Source organism: Panthera onca, chromosome B3 (assembly GCF_046562875.1).
Source record: "Panthera onca isolate mPanOnc1 chromosome B3, mPanOnc1 haplotype 2, whole genome shotgun sequence".
In the NCBI taxonomy this organism is placed as follows: Eukaryota; Metazoa; Chordata; class Mammalia; order Carnivora; family Felidae; genus Panthera; species Panthera onca.
Window position 1 is genome coordinate 44,293,876 of NC_138344.1, and position 16,176 is coordinate 44,310,051.

The window sequence follows — 16,176 nt, forward strand, 5'->3', positions numbered from 1 at the left end:
AAAGCCCAACACTGAGAAGACAATGGATTGAAGCAAGGATCAGCAAACTACAGCCCATGAGGCCAATCCAGCCTGTTGCTGTTTTTGTATAGCCTGCAAGCTAAGAGCCCTGGCACCTTCAGCTTTTGCTTCTTGAAAAGCCAGCACCATTACTACCCTGGTGTAGACATGAGGACCTGGAGGATGAGAGACCAAGAGACAGAGAGACCTAGCCTGCTCTCAGACGTTCTAGCAACCCCTGCTGAGTCACTAGACAAATGGGTAAAGCCACTTTTGATTTTCCAACCTTAGTTGAGCTGCCCCACCCAGCATCATGTGCAACAGAGTCAAGCTGTCCCTACTGAATCCTGTCCAAATTGCAAAATCATGAGTAAATAAGCGGTTATTTATGTTTTAACCACTAAGTTTTGGTGGTAATTTGATACCCTGCAATAAATAACTTGAGTGCATTATTTAATTTCTGGACTGGGTAGGAGATTTTATTTGGGTTTCAGGTTCTTCATCTATAAAAATTAAGGATTGGGCAAGTTGGTCTTGAGATCCCTCTCTGCTCTAACATTCTGTTACTGTGTTAATAATTCTCTTCTATTATTCTATCCTTTTAGTGAGTGCTTATCATTGCTAGGTAGGTATTATTAGCCGTGTTGAGGTACAGCAGACAAAGTGTGAGTAAAATAGAGGCTTTAGGGGTCAGTATGCACAACAGTAGACCTCATCTGAGATCCTTTGTAGTAAACATCCTCCCCAACTATGGGGGGAATAGAAAGGAAAAAGAGAATCTTTGCACTAAGAGATTAAAAAGTTCTTTTATACTGGCAGAATTGGTCCCACGCTTCTCAGAAATAGCAAACCATGGCTTCTAATAGTTTCAGCTTTATGATACTCAGTGTAAATTTCTGTAGCTTGAAGCAAACTCTGGCTATTGCCCAGATCTTTATGAATTTGCTGAAGTCGTAACTAAGATAAGCAAAAAAAAACAAACAAACAAACAAAAAAACCCCACAAAAAACAAAAACAAAAAAACATTCTTTTGGATACTTGGTGGCTTTAATGTATTCCATGATTTGAATTTAATCTTATGCTGTGTAGAGGCCCCACCACACACAGGTAGGAATAAGAGGCTATGCACCATGCCCTGAAAGGAATAGAAAAGAGGTAGAATTCTGTCCACCTGTGTAGTCTGTTTCCCTTTCTGTTCCAAAATGTTCTGAGGAGTAGGCAGATAAACACAATTTCTGCCTGTAAGGCTTTCAGCCTAAATTTAAGAGCTGTATATAAATGTAAAGGGTGGGGGGGGGGGGGGTGCCTGGCCGGCAGCCTGAGTTCTTGGTTGTGGGTTCGAGCCCCATGTTGGGTGTAGAGATGACTTAAAATCATTTAAAAAAATGTAAATCAGAAATTGTACCAAAAGAATTGGTTTATTTTCTATTTGTCCTTCTGATAGGGCCTATTATGTATAATTACAAGGGAATGAACTGGGTAACAGTGAGCTCAGGGGTGAGTGTCCATAGACCCCCTTTGTGGCTAGCCTGCTAGGTTACCGTGAGCATGGCAACCTGTGTCTCTTTGCTTTCCTATCATTTTCTGATTCCTAACAGTGAAATGAGGCTCAACTGGAAAGTGAAAATAGACCTTACAGTAGATGGAAGATTAAAACAGAAGCACGAGAAGCACGAGGAGTAGAGAAGAGTTTGGTAACTGGTGAGAAAGGAAGTACTTCAAAGGTGCAGGGAGACGTCCTTGGGATTCTTAGTCAAACATTCCTGCTAGTTTGAAGTTTGAATGCAGTATTTGAGTAGTCACACACAAAATCACGTTTGCTTACATGTTTCCACTGTGGCTTGTGGAAAATAGCAGGGAAGAAAAAGCAAGAAACTGAGCAAAACCAAAAAGGCTGCGGAAGAGCGGCAGTTATGAAAGAGGGAAGGGAGGAACTTCTTTGTTGGAACTCGAGGCTCAAAGCCACCGGCCCCACCCAGTCCGGACGGCCTGCCACGAGGACGCGCAGGGTGCGGAGCGGGGTCGTGCGAGGCGTGGAGAGAAGCTGAGCGGACCGCGCTCCGGAAAACGGGCTCCTCCCGGGCGCGAGCGGGGTGGGATCTTGGCTCCTGGCTTCGGCCTCCCACCCGCTCCTCCCACCCCAACCCTGGCTCCGGGCCCGACTTCCCGCTGCGAGGCCCCGGAGAGCCAGTCTTTGCAGGGCAGAACCCGGCGGATCGCCCGCCCCACTCTCCTCCCGGGAACTGCTGGTCAGAGGTTAAGCTAATATGTTTGCAGACGGTAACGGAGAGCTTGAGCTGGATGCCAACGGCCCCTGTTGAGGGGAATCCCGATTTATGTTTCTTGGAACAATTCTTCCTTCCATTGCACTGATGCCTAAAAAAAAAAAAAAGAAAAAGAAAGAAAGAAAAAGTGACTTAACCAAGCTCCGAGCCTACTAAAGACTTGCTAATTTATTAACTTAAGCCAGGGCTGGGACTCGACGTGGCGCTAAAAAAGTAAAAGGAGGGAAGAAGAAACGAGCTGATACGTGGGCCTCAAGGAAGCCTCATTGGTGTTTTAATGGAGGGCAGGGCCGTGGGCGCGGGGGCAGCTCCCGCGTGGCGCTGCTCCGGAACGTTCCTGGGCGAGGCCGCCCCAGTGGGCGGGCGGGTCGGGGAGGGTGAGTCACCCGGACTCCGGGTGGGAGCGGGCCGGGGGAGGCGGGGCGGGGCGGGCCTCGCCTGCACCGCGAGGATGTGGCGGCTATAAAAGCCCCACCCAGGGCAGCCAGCTCTGCTGCACAACTGGGGACGCTCGCTGCTCTCGGCGCCCGGCCCAGGTAAGCGGGGCGCGCCCCGCCCGCCCGCTATGGCCCCGGGGCCGCCGCGCTAGCGGGGCGGGGAGGAGCGGAAAAGGAGGCAGACGGCCTGGCAAAGAGGCTTGGGCCACGGGAACGGCCTCGGGAGGCCGTCCAGGAGAGGGGGCTGGAGGGACGGTCCGCACGAGGTGGAGAGCGGCGCAGTAGGAAGGTGGTCTGGGCAGGGGTGAGGGGGACCAGTTGCGCCCCGGCGTTGGGGGTGCGGGGCAGAGGGAGGGGGTCGGGTATCCCCCCCGCAGTGCTCCCTGGAAGCTTGGAGAGGGGCGCCAGGGAGGGGAGCGGAGGGAGGCCCTACATTCCAGACGCGCCGGGCGCAGGCGGTGGGCAGGGTGTGGCTGCTCGGGTAGCCTCGGCTCCCAGGCGGGGCGGTCTGGGGGGCATTTCCCTCCACGTTTAATAAAAGCTTTACGGCCATCTAGAAAGTAACCCCCAGCAGTTTCAAGTTACTTTACTTGAAAAACAAAACAAAACCTCGCCTTTGTGGAACTTGTACCGACCCGAAGGAGGAAAGCAGCTGGCGCGGGGGGGGGGGGGGGCGGTTTGGGGTGTGGGAGTTTGTAGTAGCAACCTCTCTACCCGATAACACGAAACAAAGAAGGAAAAAAAAACTCAGCTTATTCTCCTTTGCCTAGATTATCTTGTAGGAGAGCAACTTTTGATTTCATTGTTATCTGGAGAGTATCTTGGTTGACCATTTTTTGCGTCAGGAAGTAAGTGTCCCCCAAGCTTGGGGGAAGGGAAGGAAGAGGGTTGTCCTTGACTGTTACTCCCGGTGATGCAGCAGTGAGTCAGGGACCAGGATACAGAAAAGGGCGTGGCCCCCTGGGCTGCTCCAGGCAGCTGGGAGGCCGGTCTCAGCCCCTGGAGCGGAGGGCTGGATTCCATCAACTGGATGTTGAGAAGGTAGGGAGGAGGACATCAGTTTCCTTACCCATGAAAGTGGCTTCAGGATGCTCGCTCTTACCTACACAGGGTTATCATTGAAGATTAAAAAAAAAAAAACAAAAAAACAACACATTCAAAAGTAAATATGTAAAGCATACTGAAAACACGAAGTGCCCCACAATTGCAGATTGTCACTTTTCGGCTAAGATTTGCCATTTTAATGCTGTGGGTATTCTGAATCTAAAAGAGCAGTGGCTTCATGGGTACAAATGGTCTTTACCTAAAGCCATAAGATCCTAGAGTCAAGGAGTCTGGGCCCCTGAGCTTAGACTGACTCTACTGATGGATTCTGTCCAAAAGTGGGTTCTGCTGTGCTGGTCTGGAACTTGGAGATTTAGAATGCAGAATGCACTTTCTCATTGAAACAATGTTAGAGAGGTGCTTAGGTTCCTAATTAACATGGATTGTATCTAAATTCTGTACTGATAGTACATGCTTAATTTGGTGGCGGGTGATGGTGAGGAGGAAAGGTGGGAGGATAAAGGAGGGTATGTGGGTAGGAAGAATAAATCACTGAAATGTCATTCTGGAACTTTCCTTAATTTTAAGGTTGGCCCTGATTAATTATTTTAATTGGAAAATTAGATCTTTGCCCCCTCTCACCCCCCAATTTGTTTTTTTTTCACCTACCTCCTGTGTCCTTAGTGCCCCCCTTCTCTGACATATTGCAGAAGCCATTAGGCTTATCCAGTCCTGTCTTCCCACATCAGTGTACTTACACCCAGCTAGAGACTACCAAATTGAACCAGTATTTATGAAGTTAAGAGTGGTTGGTGATCCTGAAATCCTCAGCATCCCAAAGGAGTTGTATTATTTAAAAACCAAGAAAAGCTTGTTAACCTAAACACATCTATGCTTTATAAAGTTAGAGGCTATGGAATTAAGGAACCGCATAATTACAACATTCAGGCGTTGTGAGGGAAGATCCCAGATGAGGCCTGGTTCAGAGAGGCAACCTCTGGAGAGGAGTCCTCTGGCCTGTGACATTAACACATTTCAGTTTAGCACTTCTCTTTCTTCTGAGTCCATCTCTTATCTAGATGCTTCAGGGGTTTCTCCAAAAGTATCCATCACATCTGTAGTAAAAGGGTGTGACCATCAATGTGCATTTTTGTGATTTGGAGACCTCCTGGATTTTGTAATTTCCCACAGAGCCAAACAGCCTATCTGTGGCAAATGCCCAGGAAATACTGCTTGCTCACTGGCTTTGATTAGGTTCTTGGTCTTGGATTGCATCTCAGTATTTAACATTTTGTGTCTTTCAGCTATTAAAGGACTGTATTGATTGACATTATGCTGGCTCTCACGGCCATTAGTTTCCTGACTAATTTCTGATTTAAGTAGTTTTCTTGGCAAGGTAGGTAGCCTTCTATAATTGTTATTGATTTTGAGGGCTGTAGGCTCTTTCTGCACCGTCGGAACTGGAATCTTGCACTAACACACTCTTGCAGGCTGTGGGCCTGCAGAGGCATTTTTTGTTAATGGAGAGTGGGCGGGTCACAAAAAGGAGTCCCAGGGTCTCCTGGGCTGCTTTGAACATCCATTCGTTCCACAGCATTTATTATGCATCTATTATGTTCTACTCACAGGTGTAGGTACTGGGTATAAAAGACTGAACAAAACAGACAAAAACCAAACAAATAAAACCAAAACAAACTCTGCTCTTAAGACTCCAAGTCTGGCAGGAAGTGAAAGAAAACAGACAAAATAAGTGAATTATATAGATAGTAGTTGGATTTTGAACTTTACATTTTCCCAAATGAATATTTAGTTTCCAAACTTGGTGAAAGCTCATTTCCCCTTTAATCCAGCTGTTCCACAAACCTGAGCATCATATTTAGCTTGCCTGTGGCAGTGACCTTTAAAGTTATAGTGACTTAACCTGCCTTCTGGATTTGATTGTTAGAATTAAATAGAAATGGAATCCTCCTCTTTTTTCTTTTTTTGCACAAAGGACTCCACCTCCCTCATTTTCCCTGGTGCCACACCCAGTTCTAGTTAGAGGCTACATCAGGAAATTCCAGTTCTTTAAAAAAGTTCTTTCCACCCGTTCACTGGTATACTTTTCCTTCTGTTGCCAGAGACAGTCTCCATCTCTTTTGTTGGGAAGCAGGTCATCAGTAGGGGTCAGGAGATGCCCAGGCTTGTTTTGAGTGACTCCACCGAGATTACCTCTGAATCTCCCTTCTGGGGTACACCCTGAAACTTTAAGTCCTCTGCTCTCAGTCTTATGAGAGAGAAGTCAGTAGCATCCAAGTAGTCTGAGTTCTAATCCCAGTTTTGGTTTGGGAAGTTCGACTCAAGGGAGTGGCTGTGATCTAGAGTCCTTGCTCTTTGTCTCCTGGCCACACCCAGTGTGCACACTCTTAACCCAGAGGGAATGGGAGTCCAGAGGCCACTTGCAGGTCCTCGTTTCCACCTCCTTCCTTACATTCCATGCTGTAGGAGATGCAGGTTACATTTCCACATTGTCTAGGGGACAGAGCTAGAGCCCAAGTGACCCTAACAGCACAGAGGTAGGGTGCTGCGGGTTGGAAGGGGCTGTATGTCAAGACGAGAAGGAGGCTGCCCCTGAAGTGATCTGCCAGGCTTTGAGAAGATTTGCACAGAAGCTGGCCGCTTAAGCATCCAGCTCAGAATATATGGAACTGGAACTGCATTTGGGATGTTTAGTCTGAAGGAGAGAAAGAAGACTGAGCAAGAGTGCATTGAAATAGGAGACATAAGTTGGAAAGACCCAGTGTGTGTAAACCATCCGTAAGTGCGATTGAACGCCAACTGTTAGCTAGGCACTGCGCTCAGACCTGTGAGGAAACAGAAGTGAATGTGACAAACCCTATGAGCAGATACAATGGAAGACCACCTTCATATACAGGAGACAGGAGCACAGGGCAGGGAGAGGTGCAGGAGAAAAGTACATGATTTTTTGTATCCTGAAATCTCATGAGGATGTCAGCTGATCAAGATTGGGTGTTCCCAGAGGAGGGAACTTGAAGAACTTGGGCATAGACGTAGTAGAACTGTGCTCAGTGTATTTGGGGAAGGATTACCAGTCCAGTGTGACTGCAGTGCTAGGGGTGTGTGCGTGTGTGTGTGTGTGTGTATGTGTATACACACACATACGTATTTGTATGCGTGCGTTCGTGTGGGGCTGTGTAGGAGATATTTATGGAAAGGTAGGTAGAGTTCAGAGTCAAGATCTTGAATGCTGAGTTTAGACTCTTTCCTGTAGGCATCAGGACCCCATTAGAAATATAATAAGTGGGTCATAAAACATTGAAATTGAACTGTAGATGTGCAGGCCTTGATTTCCCAACCCTGAAAGTGTTTCATGCCAGCTGACTTCATTCTTCCTGCCAGTTTCTTTCCACCCACTCCAAACCCATGTCAGGGGACTGACAGAGAGTCTCTGAGAACAGGAGGCTGCCACGTAAGTCTGTAGGTAGCAAACAGACACATCCTGATACAGGTCTGGCAGCAAACGAGCAAGCCAGAGCAAGTGCTGTTGTGTCTGCCCTGCTCAGTTAGATCAAGGCCACTGGGCAGAATTCCAGGATTTCTGCGGAATGACTTGGCCCTGTGACTCAGGCATTGATCAAGACCGTAAAACCAAGGAGAAAAGTATGTGTTTTCAGGAATGTTCTCTTCAGTAGAGATGCTTTGGGGTGGTGGGGTGAAGAGTGGACGGAGTACAATATGAATTCCACGCCCAGCCCCACTCATGCATTCCTCCTCCCCACTTTTGGTTTAAAATCCCAGTCTGATCCTGTGGACCTGGAACTCTGCACAGGAAAGGTTTTGGTCGGGAAACCCAACTCTCCACACTCCCAACCCCACACATTTTCGCTTTAAAAATCCTCATTTGTATCATCCAGTTCCTGATTGATTCATCATGGTTGCTAGGGCTGTGTTTTGTGGCAACACATCAACATGCCACGTAAAAACTGTAAAGTGGGTGTGTCCACGAAACTGCTGGTTTATACTCAGATTTCAGATTTGTGCAGACCAGCCCTGTTGCAACATGGTTTTGTTTGTTTGTTTGTGTGAATTAGTATTTGGGTTTTCTGGAGCTGGTTCCTAATTCCTTTTAGTAGGACTTGTTTTTGATTTGTAGTGTTGACTCTTGGGTTTGCTTTGTCTGTTTCAACTTTTTTTTGTTTGTTTTTTGCAAATTTTGTTTTAATTTTCTTTTTATGGGAATAGTTAAACCTGTTTCACTTGTACCATTTTTATTACTGCATGTTTGAAGTGAAACAGTAAAATATTTTTAAAAATGTAGGGTTTTTTAAAAAAAAAAGAACAAATCCTTAAGTATCTTTTTTTAATAATCTTTTTTACTTGTTTTGAGAGAGAGAGAACATGAACCCAGTGTAGGGCTCCAACTCAAGAACTGTGAGATCACGACCTGAGCCGAAGTTGGAGGAAGTTGGAGGCTTAACCGACTGAGTCACCCAGGCGCCCCCTTAAGTATCTTTAAGACAGTCCTTATGTTAAATGTAAAAGATTGTTTTTCGACAGCTGCACAGATTTCATTTTTTTTTAAAATTTTTTTAAAGTTTATTTATTTATTTTTTTAATGTATTTTCTTTTTTTTTTTTTTAAACGTTTTTTATTTATTATTTTTGGGACAGAGAGAGACAGAGAATGAACGGGTGAGGGGCAGAGAGAGAGGGAGACACAGAATCAGAAACAGGCTCCAGGCTCCGAGCCATCAGCCCAGAGCCTGACGCGGGGCTCGAACTCACGGACCGCGAGATCGTGACCTGGCTGAAGTCGGACGCTTAACCGACTGCGCCACCCAGGCGCCCCAAACGTTTATTTATTTTTGAGACAGAGAGAGACAGAGCATGAACAGGGGAGGAGCAGAGAGAGAGAGAGAGACACAGAATCTGAAACAGGCTCCAGGCTCTGAGCCGTCAGCACAGAGCCTGACGCGGGGCTTGAACTCCCGGACCGTGAGATCATGACCTGAGCTGAAGTCGGACGCTTAACCGACCGAGCCACCCAGGCGCCCCTGCACAGATTTCATTAATGTCTGGCTTTGTACTCTAAGAGCTTTTCCAGTCAGGCAGTTAACTGTCTTCATTCATTAATATTTTCAAGGCCAGAGGAAAAAACTGTTCCCTTTATGGCTGGGGCAGGGAGGGGCACGGTGAGTCTGTGTTCTCACCCCGGTGGTGAATTATTTCAGACTTGTTTGAAGTAGGTGTGGCTCTTTCAGTAAGTCACTCTGTACCTCTCCAGTTATTTTCTTAAACGAAAAAACTTTACCTGATAAAGAGCCATTTTAATGATCTTGTCTCGTCAGCCAGCCCTTCCCTGGAAATGGAAGGTACTGGTGCGTGCAGATCCTAACTCACCAACAGATGGTATTTGCTGACTTTTTTTTCCCTTCTGTTTTACAAGTTGAAACCAGTTGGAAATCTGGGTGAGGTCAAAGTGCTGGAAAGAGTGATGCAGACTGCCATTTTCATGTTCTGTAAGAAGTCTGCCAGGCAAGGAGTGGTTGTTCTGCTTTTAAAACACTTCAGAATTTTTACACCGTGATGTGGAATAGGTGAGAGTGGATTTGTCTCATGGCTTGTAGACTTCATTTTATTCTCAAAGCACTAGGTAAACTAAGGCAGAGCTTAAGTAAGAAAATTCAGCCTCCAGGGGCACCTGGGTGGCTCAGTTGGTTAAGCTTAGTCTGACTCTTGATTTCGGCTCAGGTCATGATCTCACGGTTGTGAGACTGAGCCCCACGTCAGGGCTTAAGAGTCTGTCTGTCTGTGTGTCTCTCTCCTCTCCCTCCCCTTCTGCATCCCCCCCTGCACCACCCCCTCCCCCCCAAAAAATTCAGCCTCCACAGCAAATGTTGTGGTGAACAGATACTACAAGCATTGGTGAACAAATCACTTTGGCTTTCTGGCTCTCCAGTATTTCCACAGCCAATCTTAATTTTGCACCATTCAGAATCCAATATTTTAGGCCCCCCACAGGATACCACATTAGACATGTTTTAAACCTGTCCTCTTGGTTCTCCCACCACCCAGGGATAGACCGTCTCTTCCATTTCTTCTCCCTAGCCTTTCCCCCATGTTTCTCTGGTTGGAACCTTCCCGAGTGAATGGTGTTCTCCATCTAGTCAGTACCTCACCAGAAAGCTCTTACCTGATCTCACCCTTATTACTTTTATCTTTCTCTCTGCCTGAGTCTTAGTCTTTGGAATGAAGAACTGTTGTGAAGTTGCAAAGGTGAAGGCCCAAGAGTCAGAGGACCCAGATTCTGGCCTGCCTCCATTCTCATTAGCTGAGTAACTTGGGCTTATGTCTCAGGTGTCTCACTGGGGCAGGAAGGGAAGAGAGCTGGAAAGCCCTGCGGGGGTGGAGTCTGCATTTCACAGTTTTGTGTGTGTCTGTCATAGCCCTCAGTGAGTGCAGACCAAGTGTGTGCTTGCTAGGGGTTTATTGATTATTTGCACGTTACCCGTGTTTGTAACCTATAGTAGCACTACCAAGACTTTCTCTGCTTTCAAGAGTAGCGCTGCACTGGCACATTCTCATCAATCAAACGTACTATGCTAACTGATGTTTTAACAAACATTATAAGTGGCAAAGCCGACTGTTTCTTCTAGTGACTAGTCAGTTGTTCACAAAATGGCTTTGCGTTGCCAGGGGATCGGATGAAGAAACAAGGGCCATATTTTATTTGTAAGGTGAAAATGTATTTGTTATTAAGCTTGCACGAAATAGGAAATATTTATTGGATAGAAAAGAACTTGCATTGAGTTATAGCAAATGTCATGGATATTGTTTTGTGGTTATTGTGATCATTTTGCTTTTTCTGCAGAATGGCTATAAATAATACAAATATAAATGTTAATTATGCCAAATACCAACTCATTTCTAAAAGTTTATTTAGCATCTAGAATGTGCAAGGCACTCTTAAATTTGCGGGGGATCAAGACTCGATGAGGGAGATGAGGTAAAACATACTCCCTGCCACTCTGAATGGTACTTAGGCATTTGCCATTTGAATACTTGGTACATGCAGGAACTCAGTCAGTACGTTTTGCTCAGCAAAGAAGTCTGGTGGCATCAGAAAGTGCTTTTGGCATTGAAAGGTAGGAGAGAGTATGTGGGATGGCAGCTACAGCCACCCCATTAGCAGATGCCAGAGTAGTGGTAACTTCAGGAATGGGTATTGTCTCCATAACTAGAAAAAGAGGTAAAGGTAAGGGTATGGGGGAGGAAGCAGGCATCAGGGTGCTGTGGATGAAAGGAGTACAGTGTTTGGGGAGAAGCAAGTAACTATTGGGCTCAAGTCCACTTTTCCTGGGGAGTACATAGAGGGCACTGAAATGGGGTTTCTGTGCCAGTCTTTGAGGGCTGCCCCAAGCTGGAATAAGAGAATACCATTGAAGGATGGGTTTTTAACTATGTCAATAGGATGAAATAGAAGAATTTTATTTTTTTAAAAATGTTTATTTTTCAGAGGCGGGGAGAGGCAGAGAGAGGGGGACAGAGGATCTGGAGTGGGCTCTGTGATGACAGCAGCTAGCCCGATGGGCTCGAACTCACAAACCAGACTCAAACTCAGGAACCGTGAGATCATGACTTGTGCCAGAGTTGCACCCTTAACTGACTGAGCCACTCATGTGCCCCAAGAATTTAATTGATAGTAGCATGTAGGATTGATTTGATGAAAGAACAGCACAACTGTGGACGATAAAATGGAGATGAAGCTTTGTAGCGCTTAAAAAAACCCCTATTTTCTGGCTCTCCTCAATGTGTTGTGGCTGTGGGAGAAGAATTAACAGGAATGGAGAGTGTATATCAGATTGCCTTTGACTTATACGGTAACGAGGGTCCCACGTGGGACAAGCTTAGGCAGCTGTTTGCAAAGCCAGTGCTCATGGCTGGAAAGGCAACTTAGAGGAAGAACTATGCAATAAAAACTTACTGTGCCTCTGTGGTTGAGATTCTCTAAACATCAGAACCAATGTGAGGTAACTGATTTAAGAAAGAAGTGGACTTTAATCCACACTTCTCTGTGAGGAGAAACAATTCTGTCTGCAAGTCTGACTTAGCGGTCCTCTGTTCAGGGTTTTGCTTTTGTTTCGGTGTTTTTATTTCTTAGCGGTTTACGGTTGGGACTAGAATTCTTCCAGGTGAGTGACAACAGTTCATCCCTTACTGCAGACCTATTGCAGTTCTGACTAAGCCTCAGGGGTGGTAGTCAGGGTCAGGATTGGGTGGTTAGTGTCCTAGGGAATTCTGCTTAGGTGATTCTCAGGCTGATGGATACTGGTGATATCCTCTGGAATGTTTCTTGCCACAAGTAGAAGTAGGAGATTTCCTGCTCTATCAAGGCAGACTCAAACTTGTTTGTCTTGACAAGAAATCTCAAACTTGGTTTTCCAGTAACCTGGCCACTGCAGACGTTTTTGGACTAGGATTGGACCATGGCACCATGGGATCCTTTAGACCAGTGCTGCCCAACAGAAATAGAATGTGAGCTGCACATGCAACTGTAAACTTTCTAGTAGCCACGTTTAAAAAAAAAAAGGAAAAGAAACAGGTGAAATTAAATTTAGATCATGTATTTGGTGGAACCCAATGTACCTAACATATCATAAATACGATATATAATTAATATAAAAAAACAAAGATATTTTCTATTCTTTTTCTCATAGTAAGTCTTCAAAATCCAGGGTGTAGTTTACACTTAGAGCACATCTCACCTTGGACTGGACAGTTTTCAAATGCTTGATAGCCGGTTGTGGCTGGTAGCCACTGTTTTGGACAGTTCCGTTAGAGATGCATGACCACCCATCCCAGCATGGCATATTTGTTACAACTGATGACCCTACCTTGACATATCACTGTCATTCCAAGCCCATAGTTCACATTAGAGTTCACTCTTGGTACTATGCATTCTATGGGTTTTGACAAATGTATAGTGGCTACCATTACAGTATCATACACAGTAGTTTCGTGGCCCTAACAATCCTCTGTTCATCCCTCCCTCTTTTCTAATTCCTGGCAACCACTGATCCTTTTACTGTCTCCTTTGTCTTGCCTTATCCAGACTGCCATTTTAGTTGGAATCATACCATGTGCGTAGTAGGTAGCCCTTCAGACTGGCTTCTTTCACGTAGTAATATGCACTTAAGATTCCTCCATGTGTGTTCATGGCTTCATAGGTCATTTCTTTTCAGTTCTAAATAATATTCCATTGTCTGGGTACCACAGTTTATTTATAGAGCGAGACTTTTTATAGTCAGGATTCTATCCCAGTGGTGGGACATATTTGCGGGTGGGGTGTCTGAGGGCTGAGGGAGTGGGGGTACTTGGAATAGCGGTGGTTTTCTTGAAGACAGAGGGGTGGGCTAGGAGAGAGCTCAGGATGAAAATCTTGCAAAAATATATCTATAAGCACAAATAAAGGTGAATCCTCTTTTCTTACATTTCTTACACCTCCACCCAACACAGAGCCTGGCACCTGCTTTTCGTCCAAAGTGTTGAGAAGAGTTAACAAATGTGTGTGCCAAACACTGCCTCCAAGCCAGTTTTATGAAGATACTTAGACCATGCTAACTGTTGGAAGAGAATGGAAAGTAGGATTTGCATAGGCATAATTTCCTTGATCAAAGAATATTAAGCACAGAGAGATCAAAGTGAACGTTGCTGTAATTCAGTTGTCGATCCCACTGTTTCAGGATACAGCTCTGCTCTGTTTTCTTTATTTTGGGATGATGGTGCTAAATGACCTCTCTTGTCTCAGTTGAGATAAATTTCCTGCTACTTGGGCACTTTTCATTGGCAGAGGTTGGTGTATCAATTCCGAGAACTGTGTGATTGCAAAGCTGGAAAGCCAATTCATCAGGCTATAGTGTCACAGCCCGATTAAGTGTATTAACTGGAAGATGACTTCATTTCAGCCATTTTGAATCTTAAATACAAGGATCAGTCTTTTATGGAATGAGTTAATGTTAGAAAATCTGTCCATTGTCTTTTTCATAAACAGTTTAATATCTTCTAAACATCAGTGAGCTAAGAAAATAATTATGGATAGTAATAAGTATGGACAGAATGGGCCAGTGTGCAAATGCTATTGATTTCAGGCCACACTCATGGTTTTCAGGTCCTTTTCAATAGGTTAAATTACTGGTGAGAAATACAGAAGCAGTGGCTGGTTTGACAAGCTTATCACTTTTTATGAGAAGTGGAAGACTCAGTTTTATCCTGTTTGAACAGGTTGCATTAGCCTTGGGGAGCATTATGTTTTTATATTCACAAATCAGTCTCCCCAGGTTCTGTTTACACAGAACAGGAGAAAGACTGGCTACTTCTGTAGTCCATCCCAAATCTAAGGCATACCATCTCCCAGCTTTAATTTGCCCAATCATAAGATAGGAATTGAATCTATTTGCAAAAATTACTCTAATATCCTCAGATGAAATGGTCCAAGAAATAGAGATTAGTATAATGAATCACTGCGCTTCAGGGGAAAGGAAAGCCTCTCCATAAATATTTTCTTGTTGTACTTTTTTTCCCCAGCTTCTTTCAAAATGTCTACTGTTCACGAAATTCTCTGCAAGCTCAGCTTGGAGGGTGATGTAAGTATATCATTTTCACTTTGTGTAATTTTTGCAAATTGGACATCTCTCTGGATAACTGTGCTACTCTCCTTCTTTGTGCATCTAGGGAAAATGAGGACAAAATACAGACAGTCATTCCCCGTCTTTGTTCCCCTTTCCTTCCCCGTTACTTTTGCTGTTCTTAGTAGTTCAATTTGATAGAAATGTTATGGCACTAGAAACTTTTTGGGCATCACATTAAAATTGAACATACACTAGTGACATTGGAGTGGCTGGAGTTTTACCTTGCTATATACTTAGCATGGCAATGGTAGTAATTGTTATGATGATACATGTCTTTTAATGTCATGCCCTGGCATTTTATTAATGACTGTCATAAGCTACAGCCATCTTGAAAATGATCCTTGTGTGTTTTGGACTTCTTACGGTGTACAGGAAGTTGTTCTAGACAAGGACTTAGACGTTTGTTATTTTTTAAAAAAATTTTTTAATGTTTATTTATTTTTGAGAGAGAGAGACAGAGTGAGAGCAGGGGAGGGGCAGAGACTGAGACACAGAATCCAAAGCAGGCTCCATGCTCTGAGCCGTCAGCACAGAGCCCAGCCTGGGGCTCAAACCCACAAATCGTGAGATCATGACCTGAGCCAAAACCAAGAGTTGGACGCTTACCTGACTGAGCACCCATGTGCCCCAATAGTGTATATTTTTAACCTTTCCTCTTGGAACTTGTGCACACTGTTGTTGGCAACACTTACAAACTGCATGTTGAGCTCCAGACAAGTCCAAGAGCTAACTAATTTATTCCTTAATGGATCTGATCATTAGATTATTTTTAGTATCAGATTTCAGAAGTTGGCTTCTCATGTAGCCTTTAGTATGATGCATTTCTCTGTGTGGAGAGATGGGCCTCCAATAGAAAATGTCATACATATCCCCCATATTTTAATGTTTTTTACTTTAGAGAGAGACAGAGCGCAAGCAGGGGAGGGGCAGAGAGAGAGGGAGACACAGAATCCATAGCAGGCTCCAGGCTCTGAGCTGTCAGCACAGAGCCTGATGCAGGCCTCGAACCTGCAAACTGCAAGATCATGACCTGAGCCGAAGTCGGCTGCTCAACTGACTGAGCCACCCAGGGGCCAATTTCCCCCATATTTTGAAGGAAGAAAAAAAATCATTTTTCCTCAATAATTTGATTTTCAAACAAGTGGATTTTACAGGTAATAGGTTCAATTATCCATTTAGTTTTGTTTCCAGAAAATTTATAAATTATTTATAACTTTTCCCTACTCACTGTTGTTTTTGGAATAAGACAACATAGGACCTGAGAAATAAAGCCTTATATGATATGGCTCAATGACCAGACTGCTTGCCTTTGGAAATAATTGATGTAAATAATTGATTGTTTATTGTTAATAATGTTTTAATAATCTAATAATAATAATAACCTAATAATCTAAGATGTTCTTCTTAGATTTCCAAACACATTTTATAGCCACCATAATAAATGTATTACTTCAGAATAGCATTTGTCCTTACCTTTTCCTGAATGTATGTTTCATTTCCATTGATATAATCTTACGGGAGTGTTGAGGAAAATTAGATGGAAAATACTTTAAGAATCCATTGTGTTTCAGAGTTTTAAATATTAAATGGATTCAGTATTTGGCCAAGATGATCACAAGTACATTTTGAAATACTCTGTCCAGTCTTGAACTTAGATTTCTGGTTTGCCTTGGGAGATATTTGAGAGGATGGCATCATAGTTACTTACCTGTAAAACCTCACT

General features: G+C 44.3%; 1 protein-coding gene across 3 annotated transcripts in view; it reads left to right on the top strand.

The window, feature by feature from the left end:
• The first annotated feature begins 2,694 nt into the window (after nt 1-2,694).
• The window catches only part of ANXA2 (annexin A2), a 43,969-nt gene continuing 30,487 nt past the window's right edge, over nt 2,695-16,176 (top strand). The window contains exons 1-2 of one of the 3 annotated variants that reach the window (XM_060618375.3): nt 2,695-2,821; nt 14,350-14,408. In XM_060618375.3, the coding sequence (XP_060474358.1) occupies nt 14,361-14,408 (48 nt within the window). In that variant the 5' untranslated portion in view covers nt 2,695-2,821; nt 14,350-14,360. Of the gene's footprint in view, nt 2,822-2,966; nt 3,012-5,070; nt 5,163-14,349; nt 14,409-16,176 lie in introns of those variants that run through there. The other 2 variants (XM_060618377.3, XM_060618376.1) reach the window with 2 other exon arrangements.